We start from the raw sequence: 19996 nt of genomic DNA, 5'->3' as shown, positions 1-19996 counted from the left end.
TTATCGTCTTGTCTCTCACTTTTATTTGATCAATGTTTTCCTTGGTTTTTTAAAAAGATTAATATGATTGATTCAATCAATCTTAGAGTCCATTTACGATAAAAGCGTTTCTGTTAGATAGGCCATAAATTGTGTGGTAGAAGAGTGTGTTTGTATTGGAACGAAGGTGGAGTGAGTGGGAAGGCTACTAAAATATGGGCAATGGACGGCATGATGAGTTTTTGACCGTGTCAACTATCAAAGTGGAAAGCGGAAAGCGGAAAGGGAAGGGAAGAAATAAGGTAACGTGACGGCTACTAGCATTTCTATTTGTTGAAAGGTGTGGACAAAATGTGGCCATAAGATTTGTCTTACAATTTTATTCCATAAAGACTTAAGAGTACCAAACCATAACAACCTACTCACATTTTGTTTTTATTATGTAGACCATTCATCCAATATTGGTTCATACATACGGTTGCTTTCCATTCTTGAATTAAATATGATGGTTATCAATTAGCTCTTATTTAATGATACATTTTTAACATTTATAGAAGTCTTAGTACTACAGTCTAGTGATATTCCTCTTCACTTGTACATGAGAGGTCTTATATTCGTTTCTCGCCAAAGATAAATTTGAATCACATAATTGCTAGTCAATTGTGAGGCTTAAACTACTCCCTCATTTCTCTCTTAGTGTAAAATATTATCGTTTGTCAAAAAAACAAAAGAGGTCGTTAATAAGAGCAGTTCCACCGGAGGTGGAATAGCCCAGCACCCAGTCAAAAAACCAGGCTGGCACCTTGTCAATTCACTCCAGCCCAGCAACTTGCCTGGCACCCAGCCCAAGCTAGTCTATGGGCCAGCCCAAAATTGACTGACCAAGGAGCAAGGCTATTTGCCTGGCGTGTGCAGCTCACTCACGAGTGGGTACGAGTAGGGGACAAGGGTGCATGCGGCGAGGCTCGCTGTCAGCCCACTTGTGCTTCACCTGGAAGGCCCTCTCAATGCCGTTGGATTTCCAACTGCTAGTTTTTGTATACCATTGGATTTCCAATGGTAAAAAAAATTTAAATTTGACTTTTAAAATGGACCGTCCAATCACAAATCAACGTCCACGTTTTTTTTCACCAAAAATAAAAATAAAAATAATAAAAAAGGCCCAACGGTCAGAATTATGACCGTTGGCCACGTGGTAGCGCCTTGGCTCTTAGATTTGAATATTTTTCAAATCCAACAGTCCAGATTAATTATGACACACCCCGACCAAGATCAAGGCATGTTGGCCGTCACGTGAGAGTGACGTAGCCATGTGCACAGTGCGGAAGCGATGATGATAAGAATTATACGAATAATTGAAAACCAAATTACTAGAGTGCATTACTAAACAGAAAGTGATAGGAGTTAGTTACAACAGTAAACACTCCTAATCATAGCATAAAGTCTAGGTGCAGTCCAGTAGGACAAGTACTAGTTATACAATACCAAGAATGTCCTACTATTATTCACATGAGTCAGAAATGCTGACATCCTTAAGCCACAAACAGCAAGCTTACTTAAAACCTGGAGGGGCGCAAAACATAAAACGTGAGTGGGCATAAACAAATGTTTTACAAAACCATTTCATTTATCAACATATCTAACCCCTCGCTGTAAAACATGTATAATTTTCCCAGAATCAAGATGTAAGCATATACATATATATATCTGAAATCATATCAATTCAGTTCATGCTTCACATAATCATATTCATATGTATATATGCCATGCCAAGATATAATAGAGTAAACAATTCAGGTAAAAATAATTTCATAGAAATGTGATATGTTAGCCGGAACTCTTGTGGTAGTCTGTACGGCTGAATTCATAGCTCAAACTCAATCTAGCCGGAGTCACTACTATGACCTATACGGCAATATACTGCACATAAGTCGGAACCACTACGAAGGGTCTATACGACAAGCTTGGGTGAGATTTAATTATGCTCAACTCTATTATCTCATAATAGCCGAGCGATAAATCGCTTGTCACCTACGAGTCGGAACCATAATTAAGGTCTGTACGACAAGACTGGGCACTTAAGTTGGATCCAATATGAGCATATAGTGCGGGAGGTGACGTAAATAAACAGGCATGTACTTCATATCTCTGGCTAATTCACAATCACCCTAGGTGCAGCTTTATGAGCTCAACATTACTTAATCACATATCATATATCACATCATCGATGATTCACACAAACAAACATAACTTACCTGAACTCACCTGTGCCTACACAGCACCACATATATATATATATATATATATATATATATATATATATATATATATATATATATATATATATGCAACCATGCAATGCATATTCAAAATATAGAAGCATTAGGCATATTATTTCAAAGCATACTTTTCTTAAAAAATGCATTTCTGGGAAATATATCAAGTATATAAATATATACTGAAAACAAAAGCCCACTCACTGATATGTCGACGGGTTGTAACCCCCGAGTCGCCTGTGGATACGCTCGTCCTCGGAATAAGTCTCACCTATATGCGAATTAACTATAAAAACGTTATTTTAAAGCATATAGGCAAAACTAGCTAATAACTTCTCATACATTGCTCAAAATGGGTATATGAATATACCGCAGTGATCTACATAACTCCACAGACCTACCCAAATTTTCAAAATAATTTTCTGACCCCGCACGTGCCGCCACGCGCCGGCCAAGGCACGGCAATACACCCGGCCACACGCAGGGGATCCTGACGGATCCTACAAACGGCGTCAGGAATATTCCTCAGAATATTCCGTTAAAACCTAACGGTAACCGTCAATCCTAACTGACGGCGTCAGCATATTTCGTCAAAACTGACGGAATATTCCTCTTTCTTCTTCGGTGAGTCGCCGGTCGCCGACGACTTCGTCGGTTTCTGGGTGAAACTTTAAAACCACTATTCTCCTTCGTTTCTTCACCATTTTTCATGCAATTGGTACCAAAATGAAGCTAATAACATGTAGAATCATGTTATACTACTTTTAAGCCTTGAATTCCACTAGAATCTACCTGAGGAAGCTCGATAATTCAGTCAACTTTGAAAAGCTTCGATCTCGGCCCTCCGACGTCCAAACTCTTCCAACGAACTACCCCAAGGCTCGTGATGACCTCCTTAAGTCTTCTATGTGCTTAGAATTCCCTGAAATGCAAGATTTTACGTGTGCATGAACAATGCACAAAATCGGGGTTAGTGTTTCTCGGGTTTCCGACGCATTCCCATCCAAATAGGGGTATCATTAGACTCAGGAGGTTACAATGAACAAGGACCTTACCTTTAAAGCTTCGATCCGTGCTCGAGGGTAAGCTTTGTGTCTTGTCCGTACGTAAAGGAAAGAGAGAGAGAGTTTGAGAGAGATGAGAGGATACTGGAGAGGAGAGAGAGTGAGTATTGTGTGTGTGTGAGTTCCATGTGGTCACCAACCAACCAAGGGAAAAATATCAAGTCTCCAAAACAAGTCACATACACATTACAACTTTAACGTTCAAAGGTTAGAACTGTCATTTCGCACTGTCGGAAATCAATTATTCGGGACGGGCTGTGACAATCTCCCCACCTTATAAAATTTCGTCCTCGAAATTACATACAACCAGTACATCCACTAATAATCATAAAACAAGCGTGGATACATCTCTCTCATTTGATCCTCTGTCTCCTAAGTAGCTTCTTCCACTGAATGATTTCTCCATAATACCTTCACCAAGCACACAATCTTATTCCTTAGTTCCTTATCCTTCCAATCCAACAGAGTCACTGGTTCCTCATCATAAGTCAAATCCGGATTAATTTCCAAAGGTTGAGGAGGAATCACATGTTAAGGATCTGAAACATAATGTCGAAGCATCGAAACATGAAACACATCGTGCACTTTGGACAACTCTGGAGGCAACTCAAGCTTGTAAGCAACCTCACCGATTCGCTCGGTGATCATATATGGTCCAATGTACCTAGGACTCAGCTTTCCTTTCTTTCCAAATCGTACAACACCTTTCCAATGTGATAGCTTCAGAAATACCCAATCACCTACATCATACTTCCGATCAATGGCATGCTTGTCTGCTAAGCTCTTTTGTCGATCTTGGGCCGCTTTCAGGTTAAACTTAATTACTTGAACATTTTGAGTAGTCACATCCACAATCTCAGGGCCCACTAAAACTCTTTCGCCAACCTCTGACCAACATAGAGGCGTACGACAAGATTTCCCATAAAGTGCCTCAAATGGTGCCATACCAATGCTCCAATGATAACTGTTGTTGTAGGCGAACTCCATCAAATCTAAACAATCATGCCAACTATCTCCACACTGCAGCACTGAAGATCTCAACATATCCTCTAATGTCTAAATAGTTCTATCAGATTGTCCATCTGTCTGAAGATGATAAGCCGTACTATAAAGTAATCTCGTACCAAGAGCTTCCTGGAATGCTATCCAGAACTTGGAAGTAAATCTGGAATTCTGATCCGAGATAATATTAACTGGCACACCTTGATACTTCACAATCTGTGATATAAATAACTTAGCTAATCTGCTTAACGAATACTTCTCCTTTACTGGAATAAAATGTGCTGATTTCATAAGCCGATCAAATACCACCCAAATGTCGTCATAACCATTATGTGTGCGAGGAAGCTTGTACACAAAATCCATAGTAATATTTTCCCATTTCCACTATGGAACGAGAAGTGGCTATATTAACCCAAACGACTTCTTTCTTTCAACTTTAACCTGTTGGCAACTGACACACCTACTCACATATTCGGCAATTTCTCTTTTCATACCCGGCCAATAATAAAATGGTCTAATGGTATGATACATCTTAGTGCCTCTTGGATGCATCGCATATGCCGATATATGTGCTTCATCCAAAATTTCTTTCTTTAACTTTGCATTGTTCAGCACATACATTCTGCTTTCCTACATAAGCATGCTATCAATTTCTCGAATTTCAAAATCTTTCTTTTTGCCTTGGTGCCTTCCTTGAATTATTTCCTATGTCTCCTCATCATTCATCTGAGCCTCAAGCACACGATCAATTAAAACTGGCCTAACCTGAAAATTAGCAAGCAGGGCTTCTTCTCGATCTTCCACTCCTAGCTCCACTCCAGTGGACCTCAAATCTGCTAGGAGGGGAACATGACAATCATAGATGGCATTAAGTCTAGATGGAGTCTTTCTACTAAGTGCATCCGCCACTGCATTTGCACGACCAGGATGATACTCAATCGTGCAATCATAGTCACTAAGTAACTCAATCCACCTCCGCTGTCGAAGATTAAGATCTCTCTGAGTAAACAAATACTGAAGACTCTTATGATCTGTGAAGATCTTACATTTCTCTCCATAAAGATAATGTCTCCAAATCTTCAAGACAAAGATGATAGCTGCTAACTCCAAATCATGTGTAGGGTAATTCTTATCATGAGGTTTCAATTGTCTTGAAGCATAAGCAATTACCCTACCATGTTGCATCAATACACAACCCAAACCATTCAGAAAAGCATTACTATAAACATCATAATTACCGCTATCATCTGGAAGTGCTAGAATAGGTGCATGAGCAAGATAGTACTTCAGCTGCCGAAAACTTTGCTCACATTTACTATCCCACTCAAACTTAACATCATTTCGAGTCAACCTCGTCAGTGGCAAAGCAATCACTGAAAAATCCTTAACGAACCATCTATAATAGCTTGCTAAGCCAAGAAAACTCCGTACCTCAGTGACGGTTCGAGGTTGCTCCTAATTCTCCACAGCTGCTACTTTCTGAGAATCCACTTGAATGTCTTGAGCAGAAATGACATGTCCTAAAAATGCCACTTGATTAAACCAAAATTCACATTTGCTAAACTTAGCATATAGTTGATGTTCCCTTAAACTGCTCAACACCAACTTCAGATGTCTAGCATGATTAGCCTTATACTTAGAGTATACCAGAATATCGTCAATGAAGATAATAACAAACTTGTCCAAATATGGCTGGAATACTCGATTCATCAAATCCATAAAAGCTGCTGGTGCATTAGTTAACCCGAATGACATCACAAGAAACTCATAATGACTATATCGAGTCCTAAATGCGGTTTTAGGGACATCTTCATTTTTAATCTTCAACTGATAGTATCCCGACCTCAAGTCAATCTTAGAAAATACACAAGCACCTCTGAGTTGATCAAATAAATCATTTATACAAGGCAATGGATAACGGTTCTTAATGGTTGCCCGATTCAATTGCCTGTAATCAATGCACAGCCTCAAAGTTCTATCTTTCTTCCTCACAAATAAAACTGGAGCTCCCCAAGGTGAAGTAATAGGCTGAATAAAACCTTTATCCACTAACTCTTGTAACTGTACTTTCAATTCTCTTAATTCAGCAGGAGCCATTATATAAGAAGTTAAGGATATGAGATTCGTACCTGGAAGCAGATAAATAACAAACTCCACCTCTCTATCTGGCGGTAATCCAGGCAATTCCTCATGGAATACGTCCATAAAATATCTGACCACACGAACATCCTCCACACTACTAGGAGCATCATCATTCAACACCACATGAGCCAAATATCCCTAACAACCTTTCGACAACAATCTCTTTGCTTTCATGGCTGAAATAATACCATGCCTCACCCCACTAGGCTCTCCTACAAATGTAACTTCAGGTAATTCAGGACAATGAAATGTGACTGTCTTTCCATAACAATCTATCTTGGCATGATTATAGTGCAATCACTCTATGCCCAAAATCACATCAAAATCCATAATATCCAACGACATAAGATTAGCAGGCATAATAATATCATCTACTACCACTGGACATCCTGGATATACCCGATCCACAAAACATCTATCCCCTCTAGGCATAGAAAACTCTAAATCATATCCTAGAGGTGTAGAATGAGGTTGTGTCACTTGAGCAAATGTATGAGAAATAACAGAATGTGTAGCACCACAATCAATCAATACTCTAGCAAAATGACCAAGAATATTTAACATACCCATGATTAAATCTGGATTATTCTGAGCATCTTGTAGTGACATGTTGTGGATACGCCCCTGATTCTGTTATCGTCCACTGCGACCTCTATTGGCGTGAATACCACGTCCATGCCTCTGCTGCCCTGACTGTCTCGAAGATCCTACACTACTAGCAGCAATCTCTCCTGCTGGGGTTGTCCCTCTTGGTACCACTGAGATCCTCCAGCTGAATGTGGCTGATAAGACATAGATACTCCATGGTACTAAGGATACCCACTCTGATACTGAGGATCCTGAGAGTACTACTGCTGTCCTGAAGTGTAGGGAGCGACGTCGCCCTGATAGTGGTAGGCACCTCATTGTCCAGTTTGAATATAACCACCAGATCCTGAAGCATGCTGGGTAGGTGCAGGTGGTGGGAATGAAGGCTGCTAGGGTATCTGCTAACTCTAAGGGCATTAGGCAACCCTATGACCCATCTGTCCACAAGTAAAACATCCATTGCTACCTCTCCTACACTCTCCAAAATGCCGATTATTACATCTGCAGCAGAAGGGAGCACCAGATCCACCTGAACCACCAAAATCTCTTTGCTTCTGGAACCTAGGGCCTCCAGTGAATCTACCATCTCTCCTCTGCATATTAGTACTCAATCTTCCGTTAGAAAAGCTGGAACTGCCACCACTTCTCTTAAAGTTCTAGATCTTGCGGGGTCCCTGAAATGCTTACCCTTTTCCTTTATCATCTTGTCTCTGGCCCCCATTCTTTACTTCCTCATCCTCACTCTTACTAGGCATGTTCTCTGAGGCCTCAATCCTCATTAGAATCTCATAGAACTCCTGGTAAGAGGCACAATGAGTAGATGTCGCTATAGAACGCCATTTCTTCTTAGTACCCAAACTGAAACGGCGAAGCATCTCTACCGGATTAGCAGCAACCTCCAGATCATATCTCGACAAATCAGTAAACATCCTATAATACTCATTAGCAGACATCTTTCCTTTCCTTATATGAGTAAACTCTTGTTTCTTAAGATCGATATACGTAGGAAGAATGAACCTTTTCCAAAACCGTTCCTTAAACATTCTCTAGTCCACAATCTCTTCTAGGGTCATCTCGTAAAACTCTTGTCTCCACCAGGATGCAGGTTGTTCTCCCCAAAACAGGTAGTCATCTCGACCCACCTATCAGGAGGAAGATTCCCCTGACTCTGCATCACCTGAAAGGTCTTCTCCACATGATTCAACCATTTTTCTGCCCCCTCATAACCTTTATTTCCCATGAAGTGAGTCAACTTCAGATTATGAACTGTCTCAAGAGGTGTCCTCTGAGGAGTACGGAATGCTGTCTGAATGGTAGAAACTATAGCTTCCCCTAATTGGGCAATATCAGGGAAACTAGATTCAGCTGGTTGACGGGCCTCTCTAAGAGGCGGCATAGTTCTAACATAAGACATCACAATGATTAGAACATTCAAGAATTATACAGGACTGCTAAACCTAGGCTTTGATACCAAACTGACACACCCCGACTGAGATCAAGGCATGATGACCATCACGTGAGAGTGGCGTAGCCATGTGCACAGTGCGGAAGCGTAATGATAAGAATTATACGAATAATTGAAAACCAAATTACTAGAGTGCACTACTAAACAAAAAGTGATAGGAGTTAGTTACAACAGTAAACACTCATAATCAGAGCATAAAGTCTAGGTGCAGTCCAGTAGGACAAATACTAGTTATACAGTACCAAGAATGTCCTACTATTATCTAGATGAGTCAGAACTCCCGACGTCCTCGAGCCACCAACAACAAGCTTACTTAAAACCTGGAGGGGCACAAAATAGAAAACATGAGTGGGCAAAAACAAATGTTTTACAAAACCATTTCATTTATCAACATATCTAACCTCTCATTGTAAAACATGTATAATTTTCCTAGAATCAAGATGTAAGCATATATATATATATATATATATATATCTGAAATCATATCAATTTAGTTCATGCTTCACATAATCATATTCATATGTATATATGCCATGCCAAGATATAATAGAGTAAACAATTCAGGTAAGAATAATTTCGTAGAAATGTGATATGTTAGCCGAAACTCATGTGGTAGTCTGTACGGCTGAATTCATAACTTAAACTCAATCTAGCTGGAGTCACTACTATGACCTATACGGCAATATACTGCACATAAGTCGGAACCACTACGAAGGGTCTATACGACAAGCTTGGGTGAGATTTAATTGTGCTCAACTCTATTATCTCATAATAGCCGGGCGATAAATCGCTTGTCACCTACCAGTTGGAACCATAATTAAGGTCTGTACGACAAGATTGGGCACTTAAGTTGGATCCAATATGAGCATATAGTGCGGGAGGTGACGTAAATAAACAGGCCTATACTTCATATCTATGACTAATTCACAATCACCCTAGGTGCAGCTTTATGAGCTCAACATTACTTAATCACATATCACATCATCGATGATTCACACAACCAAACATAACTTACCTGAACTCACTTGTGCCTCCACAACACCACATTTATATATATATATGCAACCATGCAATGCATATTCAAAATATAGAAGCATTAGGCATATTATTTCAAAGCATACTTTTCTTAAAAAATGCATTTCTGGGAAATATATAAATATATACTGAAAACAAAAGCCCACTCATTGATATGTCGACGGGTCGTAACCCTCGAGTCGCCCGTGAATACGCTCGTCCTCGGAATAAGTCTCACCTATATGCGAATTAACTATAAAAACGTTATTTTAAAGCATATAGGCAAAACTAGCTAATAACTTCTCATACATTGCTCAAAATGGATATATGAATATACCACAGTGATCTACACAACTCCATGAACCTACCCAAATTTTCAAAATAATTTTCTGACCTCGCACGCGCCGCCACACGCCGGCCAAGGCACGGCAATACGCGCGACCACGCGCAGGGGATCCTGATGGATCCTACAAACGACGTCAGGAATATTCCGTTAAAACCTAACGATAACCGTCAATCCTAACTGACGGCGTTAGCATATTCCGTCAAAACTGACGGAATATTCCTCTTTCTTCTCCGATGAGTCGCCGGTGGTCGGCGACTTCGCCGATTTCTGGGTAAAACTTCAAAACCACTATTCTCCTTTGTTTCTTCACCATTTTTCATGCAATTGGTACCAAAATGAAGCTAATAACATGTAGAATCATGTTATACTACTTTTAAGCCTTGAATTCCACTAGAATCTACCTGAGTAAGCTCGATAATTCAGTTAACTTTGAAAAGCTTCGATCTCGACCCTCCGACGTCCAAACTCTTCCAACGAACTACCCCAAGGCTCATGAGGATCTCCTTAAGCCTTCTATGTGCTTAGAATTCCCTGAAATGCAAGGTTTTACTTGCGCATGAACAGTGCACAAAATCGGGGTTAGTGTTTCTCGGGCTTCCGACGCATTCCCATCCAAACAAGGGTATCACTAGACTCAGGAGGTTACAATGAACAAGGACCTTACCTTTAAAGCTTTGATCCGTGCTCGAGGGTGAGCTTTGTGTCTTGTCCGTACGTAAGGGAAAGAGAGATAGAGTCTGAGAGAGATGATAAGATACGGGAGAGGAGAGAGAGTGAGTATTGTGTGTGTGAGAGTTCCACGTGGTTACCAACCAACCAAAGGAAAAATATCAAGTCTCCAAAACAAGTCACACACACATACACTACAGCTTTAACGTTCAAAGGTTAGAACCGTCATTTCGCATTGTCGGAAATCAATTATTTGGGACGGGCTGTGACAAATTAACTATATTAAAATTTATTAAAAATTATGAAAAAAATACAGAAAAATTATTAAAAAATACAGAAATTTTTTTAGTTTATTTGATGAGTTTATGTAATTTTATTTTAGTGTGTTTTTTTAAGTTTATTTGATGAGTATGTAATTTTTATTTTAGTGTGTTTTTTTAAGTTTATTTGAAATTTTATCCGAAATTGGTTAAGAATCTTATCCGAAAATAAAACTATTTATTTATTTATTCTTTTAAAAAAATATTTTAAATGGAGTGGGTGCTAGCGCATTTTGTAGGGGTGAAGATCGTTTATGCCAGCGCATTTTTAGACTGGGTGCCTGCACATTTTTTTAGGGGTGGAGATGCTTTGGCATATTACTGTTCACTGGGGTCTATTACTGTTCACTTGAGTGGATAAATGCGTTGGGTGCTGACGCAAAGTCTTTAGGGGTGGAATTACTCTAAACGCTAAACATATGAAGTGAGCTATGGTAGGGATTGGTAGTAAATGAGTTAACACACAAGCCAAATTCAAACCTAAACACTAAGTTCATATTCAATTCAAAAATGATATTCTTATCACATTTTTCATACTACACTTGTATCACTTTTTTAATAGAGACGAAACTCACATGTGTCACTGGACTTTAACTTCATTAGAGAGGTAGTACAAATATGGCATGAAAAATGTTGTAAATGTAGAATACTCTATTTGATTTCCTCTAATACGACTAAAAATTGTAAGTACACACTAAATTTTTTTTCCTTTTATTAGTCTACACTATATTAATCTAATCATAAAAAAAATAACATTTAAACTTTTTTTAACAAACAATATGATTTATGCTAAAAATACCAAAAAATTTTGGTCATCAATGTGAAAAAAAGAGTAATGTTATACTTATAATATATTTGTACTATCATTTTTATCATCTCTTTAGTAAAGATAAAACACGCTAACATATGTGGATCACTATTAGAAAAACGGTACAAATAAATGATAATAGTAATATTTTTGTGAAAAAAAAGGTGTGCTAATGGACTGAAAATATTCATTATTTATTTTTTGTACAGAATTAAAAATATTATTTTCAGTTAAGTTAAAACTTCTGGGTACTCTGCCAGAGCTTATCTTCACTTCTACTTCTTCACCACATCCCATCTCTCTCTCTACGAATTTTTTGCCTCCAAAATCTAAATCCCTACACAGAAAATAGAAAGAGTCAGAGAGAAAGCGAGAGAGAGAGAGGGAGAGAGAAGCCATGGAAAGGCTTCTGTCCTCTTCATTCCCAACCCCTTTGAAACTCCATCTAAAACCCTCTCCTTTCCTCAATCGACCCGCCCTTATTGACTCGGCCAAACTCGGTTTTCCCGCTTCGCAGTTGCCCAATTTCAGACGGGTCGGCTTGGTTTCCTGCAAACATCAAAACCCATCTCCATTTTCTTTTGGTTCTCATTCTTCATCAGCGCCGTGCAACATTCTTCCTTCTCTATCGTCGAATCAGGCCGGGTCGCCAAATGGGTCGGAGCCAAAATCCCAGATTCTCAATCAGATCGCAACCGGGGATCCTAAGCAGCGCAAGGTACTTTAATCTCTTGTTTCAAATGAAAGAAATTGATCAAAAGATGATAATTTTGATTTTTTGTCTAATTCTGTGGGGTTTATGTTTTGTTGTTGCTGCTTTAATCATGTTAAAAAGTGTCTTTCCTGTGCTGCAATTGCCACGGTGACTTTGAAAATCTGAACAATTGTTTCGATGGCTGATGAAATATTTGATTATTTTCTACCCAGTCGTTTTGTGATCTAATGCAATTTATGGTTGCCCTCTAGAAATGCGATTATTTTCATAATTTAGAGTATTGAGGCTAATTATATGAGGTTGATGACTGAAACAGTTGCTTCATTTGTTATACTATATCTCTTTCAAAAAATTTATGACTGAACCAGTTGCCTTTGGTGATTCTAATTGCGAAGGTTTAGATTACCGATTAATTTGATTTTATGGTCTTCAAAGAGAATGCCCTCAAGTGTGGTCCCATCAATACCTAATCTTTCATTTTCGAGGCAGTTGGAAAATGAATGGTACCCAAGTCACTTGTGTAGATAATTCCTCTGATGTGCCTTGAGATGGCTACAAACGTCCAGTTATTCCAACATAAAGCTAAATCTCTGTGCTTTCCGAAAACTGAGCATAGCTTTAGTCAACATGGTACTGGAGACCTAAGGCTGAAACTTGTCTCGCTAATTACAAACAGCAAGGGCCTCAGAAGAAAGGAACAAATTTAAGGAAACCCGTAGATGCAGGCGAATCAATTGGTATAGGTAGCTTCGTTTGAAGCTTCAGTGGCATCAAAACTTACACACACATTATATTAGCAATATTCAATCTAGTGCGGTCTAGGTGTTTTTTTGCTGGTGTCAGAAGGTTTATTTAAGGTAATGTTAGTTATTTCAGGGGTGGATGTAATTTACCGATTCTTTTGCAAATGTCATCACTTTTGTATTCTGAAGTATTCTATCCCTTGCAGACTGCAAGGGTGCATTAAGATTTTTATGTTTTCAAATGGTTGATTAGGGTAAAGTGAGAAAATTTGAGTGCAGTGTGTTCATGTTTCAGATTTTCTACCATTTTTCAGATTTCATACATTTATTCAATAGTTTAAAAAATAATTGCTATTTGTAAGCAAATATCTTGAAATTGGATGAATCTTTACACACATTCAATAGCTTAGAAGAGATACTGTCAAAGCTGCCAGCAATTCGACTGTTTGTGTACGTGTTGGATTTCAGTATGGAGTCTGTATGATTTGAAACATAGATTGGAGTAGGGACATCACATGGGAGATGACATTTTTCTGTTTGGTTTACAATTACTATCTGCTGTTACTACTTTCAACATAACAGAATTAAGTTTTATTGATATTTACTTCAGAAAGTGTAGGGGGTATGCAACTCCCCAGCTACCTTTTCACCCTCAACATGAGACTATTAATCCGTTTATTTTGACCAGATGACTTACTTTTAATACTCCTAACATCTTCAGGCCATCCCCACCGGAGCATTCGTTGCGCTTTCTGCTCTTGTTTTGATCTTAATACAACCAGCTTTTGCACCAGCAGCTTTTGCATCCTTTCAAACCGCAACCAACGCTGGTAGCCCAGCTGTTGCTATTGGGGGAAGACTGATCCAGACAGAGTTGCTTAGTAGTGCATGGACTGGTTTCTTTGCCGGTTGCTTACACACATTATCGGGGCCAGACCACCTAGCTGCTTTGGCTCCACTCTCAATTGGACGTACCCGCATTGAAAGTGCTTTAGTGGGAGCCCTCTGGGGATGTGGCCATGATGCTGGTCAGGTTATCTTTGGCTTAATATTTTTACTACTAAAGGATCGGCTTCATATTGAGATTATCCGAACTTGGGGCACGAGAGTTGTGGGCCTTACCCTACTAGTTATTGGTGGTATGGGTATTAAGGAAGCTTCAGAAGTCCCAACTCCTTGTGTTGCCTTAGAGAATGGCGAGTGTGATGTTAGCGTATACGAGTCTCTAGATAACCCCACAGTTGGGAAGAAGAAGATTGGTTTTGCTACTTTTGCCACTGGAATTGTCCACGGGCTGCAGCCAGATGCATTGATGATGGTCTTGCCAGCCCTCGCTTTGCCATCTCGAGTTGCTGGTGCTGCATTCCTGGTTATGTTTTTAGTTGGGACCGTAGTTGCAATGGGAAGCTATACTGTCTTTATAGGTTCATGTAGTCAGGCATTAAAGGATCGAGTTCCCAGGATTACAGAGAAACTGACATGGGCTTCTTCCCTGATTGCAATTGCTCTTGGGTTCGCCATCATCATCAGCCAGTTCTTCGGGTATAGCCTGTATTAGATTTTTGACCCGGTAAAGACAACGTTTTGCAGGCTTCTCCGCGGGTGTTAGATGAAGATCTTATAAGGATTATTCGATTTGTTTAGAGCAAAAGTTGGTCTGGCGCAGCACCTCTTCTCAGTGGGAGTACCGTCGTATTTCGTTTTAATAGAGGGCAAGCCTTCTACAAATTTTATTCTTTTATGGTAGAATTCAGATTGGTATAAAGATTCTCGTTTGCTTTGTGTTAAATCGTTAACCTTTGTCTGGACAAATTGTTCTATTTCGTTGCACCAGTTGTTCATATCAGTTACGATTACGAGATTATAAAATCTTTATCTGCTTTTCGTTCGTTAGTTTTTGGTATGCTCCTTGGAACTGGATTTTTAGTCTTACTTCCGCTCCGTATCTCAAATTGTTTCATTTTTGTTCGTTAGTTTTTGCTATGCTCCTGTAATTCGATTTTCATCCTTCGTTGCCTGTATGTATTTTGTTCAAAACCGAACATTCAGATGGCTCTGGTTCGGTTGATAATTTTGGGGTTGAACGGAGTCAAACTAATAGAGTTTCTTTGGAAACATAAGTCAGATGAGTGCAGAGTGCTGGCAATGCGTATCAAAATTCAAATCTTTTCATCATCATCATTGCTGTTACAAAATAGTTTGCAGAGTGGATTCATATCGTACGACAGACTAATTAGAACACGAAACATACGAAATAGGAAATAGGGCGGAAAACTTGACAAGATCGGAAAATGCCCTTTTTAACTTCTTTTTTTCTTTTAATGTTAACAACAGACGTCAAATTTGTCTAATTTTTGTGTAGTTAACTTCGGGAAAAAAACGTACAAATCAACAAAAGAAAAGAAATTACAAGGCATTCTCATCCGCTGCAGCAACATATTTCGACGTGAACTGAGCAGGAAGCTGAACGTAGAATGCGCCTCCGGTCATAGAAGTTGATGTGCATTAGGGGCTTTGCTTTTTGTTGATATCATGAAGCACACACACATCTGCTGCTGTCTTCAACTGAAATCATGAAATATATTTTAAAAATAGGAAGAATATCTTCCAAGAGAACTCGATCTTGAAAACGCTGATTACCTAGATACATGATAACTTAAAAAGACTATTTAGAAGACACTCCATGAAAACTCAACCACGAGTGACTAAAGCCCGTAGGCTTTTTAAAAAAGTGGTATGTGGCATTAGAGCTCTCAAATTATCAATTATGACCTTCCGCTCTCATCCAAGTCCTTAACCAAATTCAGTTACAACTAAAATACAGATTCAGTTTTGCATTCAAGAATTGTGTGATGAAAGTGTAGGATGTACGGAAACCACGTATACCCTAGTATGTGTTTGTCGTTGCTGAGGACATCCCCCAAGAGTGGGGGATTTCATGACATTTCTGATTGGCTGTCTTGTGTTTCCAATAAGTTGTTTAATAGTTGGCATCTGTTGCAAATTTCAGCAAGTTAAAATGCCTAACATTATAGAAGTGGTATTCATTACCTGTATAAGATTCACTGCTTGTTTGACTGCCCATCCAAATAAACTCAAACCAACTAGAACAGAAAGTGGTGTAATATGCTTTGCAAGCCCCGTTAAAACCTGAAAGAGGAAAATTTTAGAAACCAAAGTAACTCGGAAACATCCTGTATAATTCCTTAAAAACTATGACACTTACATCAATCAAGTTCTCAGTTTCGTTCTTTGCAAGAAGAAATAGAATTATATAAAGGACCTGCAAAGTAACAGTCAAATTAAGAGGACTAGCGGGCTACATTAAGAAATTTCTACAGGCCTATACACAGAAAGAGTTACAATTACCTCACATGCCACACAACAGTAAGCCATAAACATCCGATTTCCGTAGTATGCTTTAAAAAGCCAATTAGTGCTGTCTTTCACATCTTTGTGACTAGCCTTGCCTAACAGAAAAGTACTGGAAAACAAATGTAATAAACTGTTAACAGGTGAATTTTTGTCAAAATCAAATAACGAAATACTATTCACCCTGAAGATAAACTTAATAAAAAGAAAAGAAAATAACCTGTACATCTGCAGCCAGTGGCTACCAATATCTAAGGCAAGTAATGAGAGGAAAACCAAGCCAGGCCTGCATTGAAAGCCCACCAGAAGCTAAGATAAGCATGCAGATCTATTTAATAACATGTAGGCTATAAATAAAATATCTTACCGGTAAACTTGTGAAAGTACTACCAAGAGACACGCAGTGCTTATCCTGAGAGACAAGACATAGTAGTCAATATGGTGATGGTCAATACTAGATCATTTGAGGAAAACCTGAAACTAGCATATGCTTCTTGTGCACATCCATGTGTTTGTGTGTGCCTGTGTCTGAGAAGTATTTAATGAATGGGATAGTCAAATTTTGGGCAATGCTCTGGGCTTCTTTAGAGATTCATTATTTTATCTTAATGTGGACTGGAGGATGCTGCGGTTAACTCAGTTGTTAGAGTTTGAGGGTTTTCTGTTGGCTGATGGAACGTTGATACTTGCTAATCCGAATGTACTGCAGATCCACTGTGATGTATTTACTACTCTGGTTGTACACTGTTTAGTTTATTTCAATCAAGTTTTTAAGTTTTTTAAGTTTAAAAGAGAAAGAAGAGAGATCAAAGATCACCTGTCTGTTACCATGTCCAAAACAGCTCCAAAGGTAGAAACTGAACCAGGAAGGAAAGATGAATCAAATGAGTAATATAATGATCAATTACCAATTTCGGCTCACAATAGGTAGTAAGATAATTGGACCAAAATTTTCATGCAAAAGAACTCTTCCTTGCTGGAACAAAGACAGACAAAGCTGGACCACAATAGGTAGTAAGATAATTGGACGAAAAGAAAACAAAGACAGCACTTCAGTAATGTAATTATTACAAGAATAAAAAGGCTTCTATAAATACTATACAGCAACCTCTAATATAAGGAGGCCACTGACAAATTATTCATGATGTTTTGATATCAGCATTATCTGGCTCTAAATAACAGCATAGCTGGAACATAATCCAAGTCAGAAAAACTATGTACAGTGAGAAGTATGAGCCGCAATATAATCCTGATCGATTTCTATTGAGCGAAATCTGTTATTCAAATCATTTTGTAAGATAAACCCGATGCTCAGTATCTGTATAAAAGTATAACATTTTTGTTTGTACAAGTGTGTAAATGCACAAATGACATACTCCTCAATAAAAGATATATCACAAGATACACAGAATCTCATACCTTGGTTGAATTTGCGAGCACACCAACCATCTACCCCATCGCAGACAAAGCTGGAATAGCAAACTTAATCATATATTATAGCCAACAAGACAAGATGAACAAAATACGGCTCAGAAACTAAGTTTGCATTTGAATTGTGGCTTTGAATTGAGAGTTTCCATTCAATGATTTAGTTCAAACTCTGTTTGCATCAAATATTTAGAGAAGAAAACACACTATTAAATGAATTCTTCGACAATTGATTTTAAACTCTGTTTGCAAATCACTTCTTCCAAATCCACAAATCCAAACACGAGATGAATGAATTCTTCAAAAGCACGAATCCTCACCTGACGAAATAGAGAACAGAGAAAAGCTTCTTGTTGGAGAAGCATAGGGCAAAGGCAAAACAGTTCATAAGAACCCTTATGTACCCTGCATTCCCAGCAATCGCAAAATCATTTATCAAAACAAAAACCCATTTCTAGCTAACTTGACAATGTAGTTTCATAGTAACATTTCTGTTTAGGAAGTGAAAAACTCACCAATAATGTTGGGTATGTAAAGATAGACATCGAGTTTCGTTAGCCTTCGTTGAGCTACAGATTTCTTAGCCATTGGAGAACTACCTTAATCAACTTGAAATTACACGAAATGCATTGGATTACCGAATAAATGTTTGCCCCTACACCCAAATCGTCAAAACAAAGCACTAATTATGCATAAAAATACACACTAATCACCTTAACTAGCTGAATTGAGGCATAAGATAGCAGTTAGAGAATAAAGAATCAGAATTTGATTGCGGAAATGGCAAGGAACAAGAAGTGAATCAATACCTTCTGGGGTTTCTCCTTTCGGACTCGGCGGCGGAGATCACAATATAATCACTGCAAGCCCTAACCCTAAGACACCGAATCCGATTCCGATTCCCCTTTCTCTCCGAGTCTCTCTCGACAGGCAAAAGCCCTAATTGAAATGAAGTATGGAGGTCGATAACTCGGATACTTGGCTTGCCCACATCAACTTCGGATCCGATCACTGCTTTTGCACCCGGCTTCGATTCGATTATTGTAAGAAGAAGGTGTTTGCCTTGGTTATTCCTTTTTCTTTTCTTTAAAAATTTATTTTTTTACTAAAATTTTACTATTTTTGGGAGAGAGCGCAAACTATTACAATAATTTAAAAAGATAAAATTTCAAACTCTTTACACATTGGTAGGAACCCTACATTTTTAAGGCATGGTTGGGATGAAAAGGGTTTTTCTTTTACAGGGAAAACGTGTGCGGTAACTTTAGTTGTTACTCGTTGTGTTAATCATTTTTATTTTATAAGTTAGATTTCGCGTTTGGAGAAAAGATATAAACTTAAAATTTGGATAAAAAAAGATGATCAATTCTCTTTCTTGAATTTATAATTTTAGAAATTTATAATTTTTGTGCGGAAATTTATAAAACTTGGAATTTAGAAAGAACAATTCCCAATTTGAAAATTTATGTAAACAATTGTCATTTATAATTTTCACAAAAGAGAGTTTATTATTTTCCATTCATAGACTGACACATATAATTGAAATTTATTATAGTTTCATAATAGCCAAAAAAGAAACTTCATAATCTTTAGGAAATTAAATTTATCATTTAAATTTCATCATTTTGATTTTCCTTAATATATTTTCTCATCCAAACATAAGGTTAGGTTTACTTCTAGTACATGATGAGTTTGATACCAATTTATTATAGCTGACACGTTCTTTGGTTTAGATCAAAGCTCTCTCTCTAATGTACTTACATCATTGTATCAAATAAAAACGTGGCTTATTTGTGATTGCTTATGAAATGGTCAAGACCGTTTTCTAACAGCTAAAAGTGAGAAAAATCTAGAATTACTTCTAGCTCGTAGAAGCGATTTCAGAATAATAATTTGTTAGATGCTTCTTCAAAATCACTTTCATGTGCCATTTCTGAAAACTTTTCATTTTTAATAAAATTTTAATATGTTTATAATAAATGTATTTCCACGAGAAATGTAGCATGTTAGCCAAGGTCTTGTATAGAGAAGCACTCACGAATCAGCCAGTGCTTGTGGTATTCGT

General features: G+C 38.2%; 2 protein-coding genes across 2 annotated transcripts; one reads left to right on the top strand and one right to left on the bottom strand.

Annotated features, from left to right (window-relative positions):
* The first annotated feature begins 11852 nt into the window (after positions 1–11852).
* Positions 11853–15024, top strand: LOC114827638 (chloroplast protein FOR GROWTH AND FERTILITY 2-like). Its single transcript, XM_029109747.2, has 2 exons — positions 11853–12391; positions 13853–15024. Exons 1-2 carry the CDS (start codon positions 12071–12073, stop codon positions 14687–14689), a joined length of 1158 nt encoding a protein of 385 aa, XP_028965580.1. The 5' UTR covers positions 11853–12070; the 3' UTR covers positions 14690–15024.
* Positions 15025–15412: 388 nt separating this feature from the next.
* On the bottom strand, positions 15413–19184 carry LOC114819191 (probable CDP-diacylglycerol--inositol 3-phosphatidyltransferase 2). Its single transcript, XM_029109748.2, has 11 exons — positions 18741–19184; positions 18447–18586; positions 18252–18336; positions 17923–17972; positions 17321–17360; positions 16871–16915; positions 16724–16789; positions 16501–16615; positions 16358–16414; positions 16183–16281; positions 15413–15696 (listed from the first exon to the last, which is right to left on the bottom strand). Exons 2-11 carry the CDS (start codon positions 18517–18519, stop codon positions 15637–15639), a joined length of 690 nt encoding a protein of 229 aa, XP_028965581.1. The 5' UTR covers positions 18520–18586; positions 18741–19184; the 3' UTR covers positions 15413–15636.
* Between the last annotated feature and the right edge of the window lie 812 nt (positions 19185–19996).

The sequence above is a fragment of the Malus domestica genome, chromosome 10 (assembly GCF_042453785.1).
Source record: "Malus domestica chromosome 10, GDT2T_hap1".
Lineage (NCBI taxonomy): Eukaryota > Viridiplantae > Streptophyta > Magnoliopsida > Rosales > Rosaceae > Malus > Malus domestica.
This window is presented reverse-complemented; position numbering and strand designations above follow the sequence as displayed.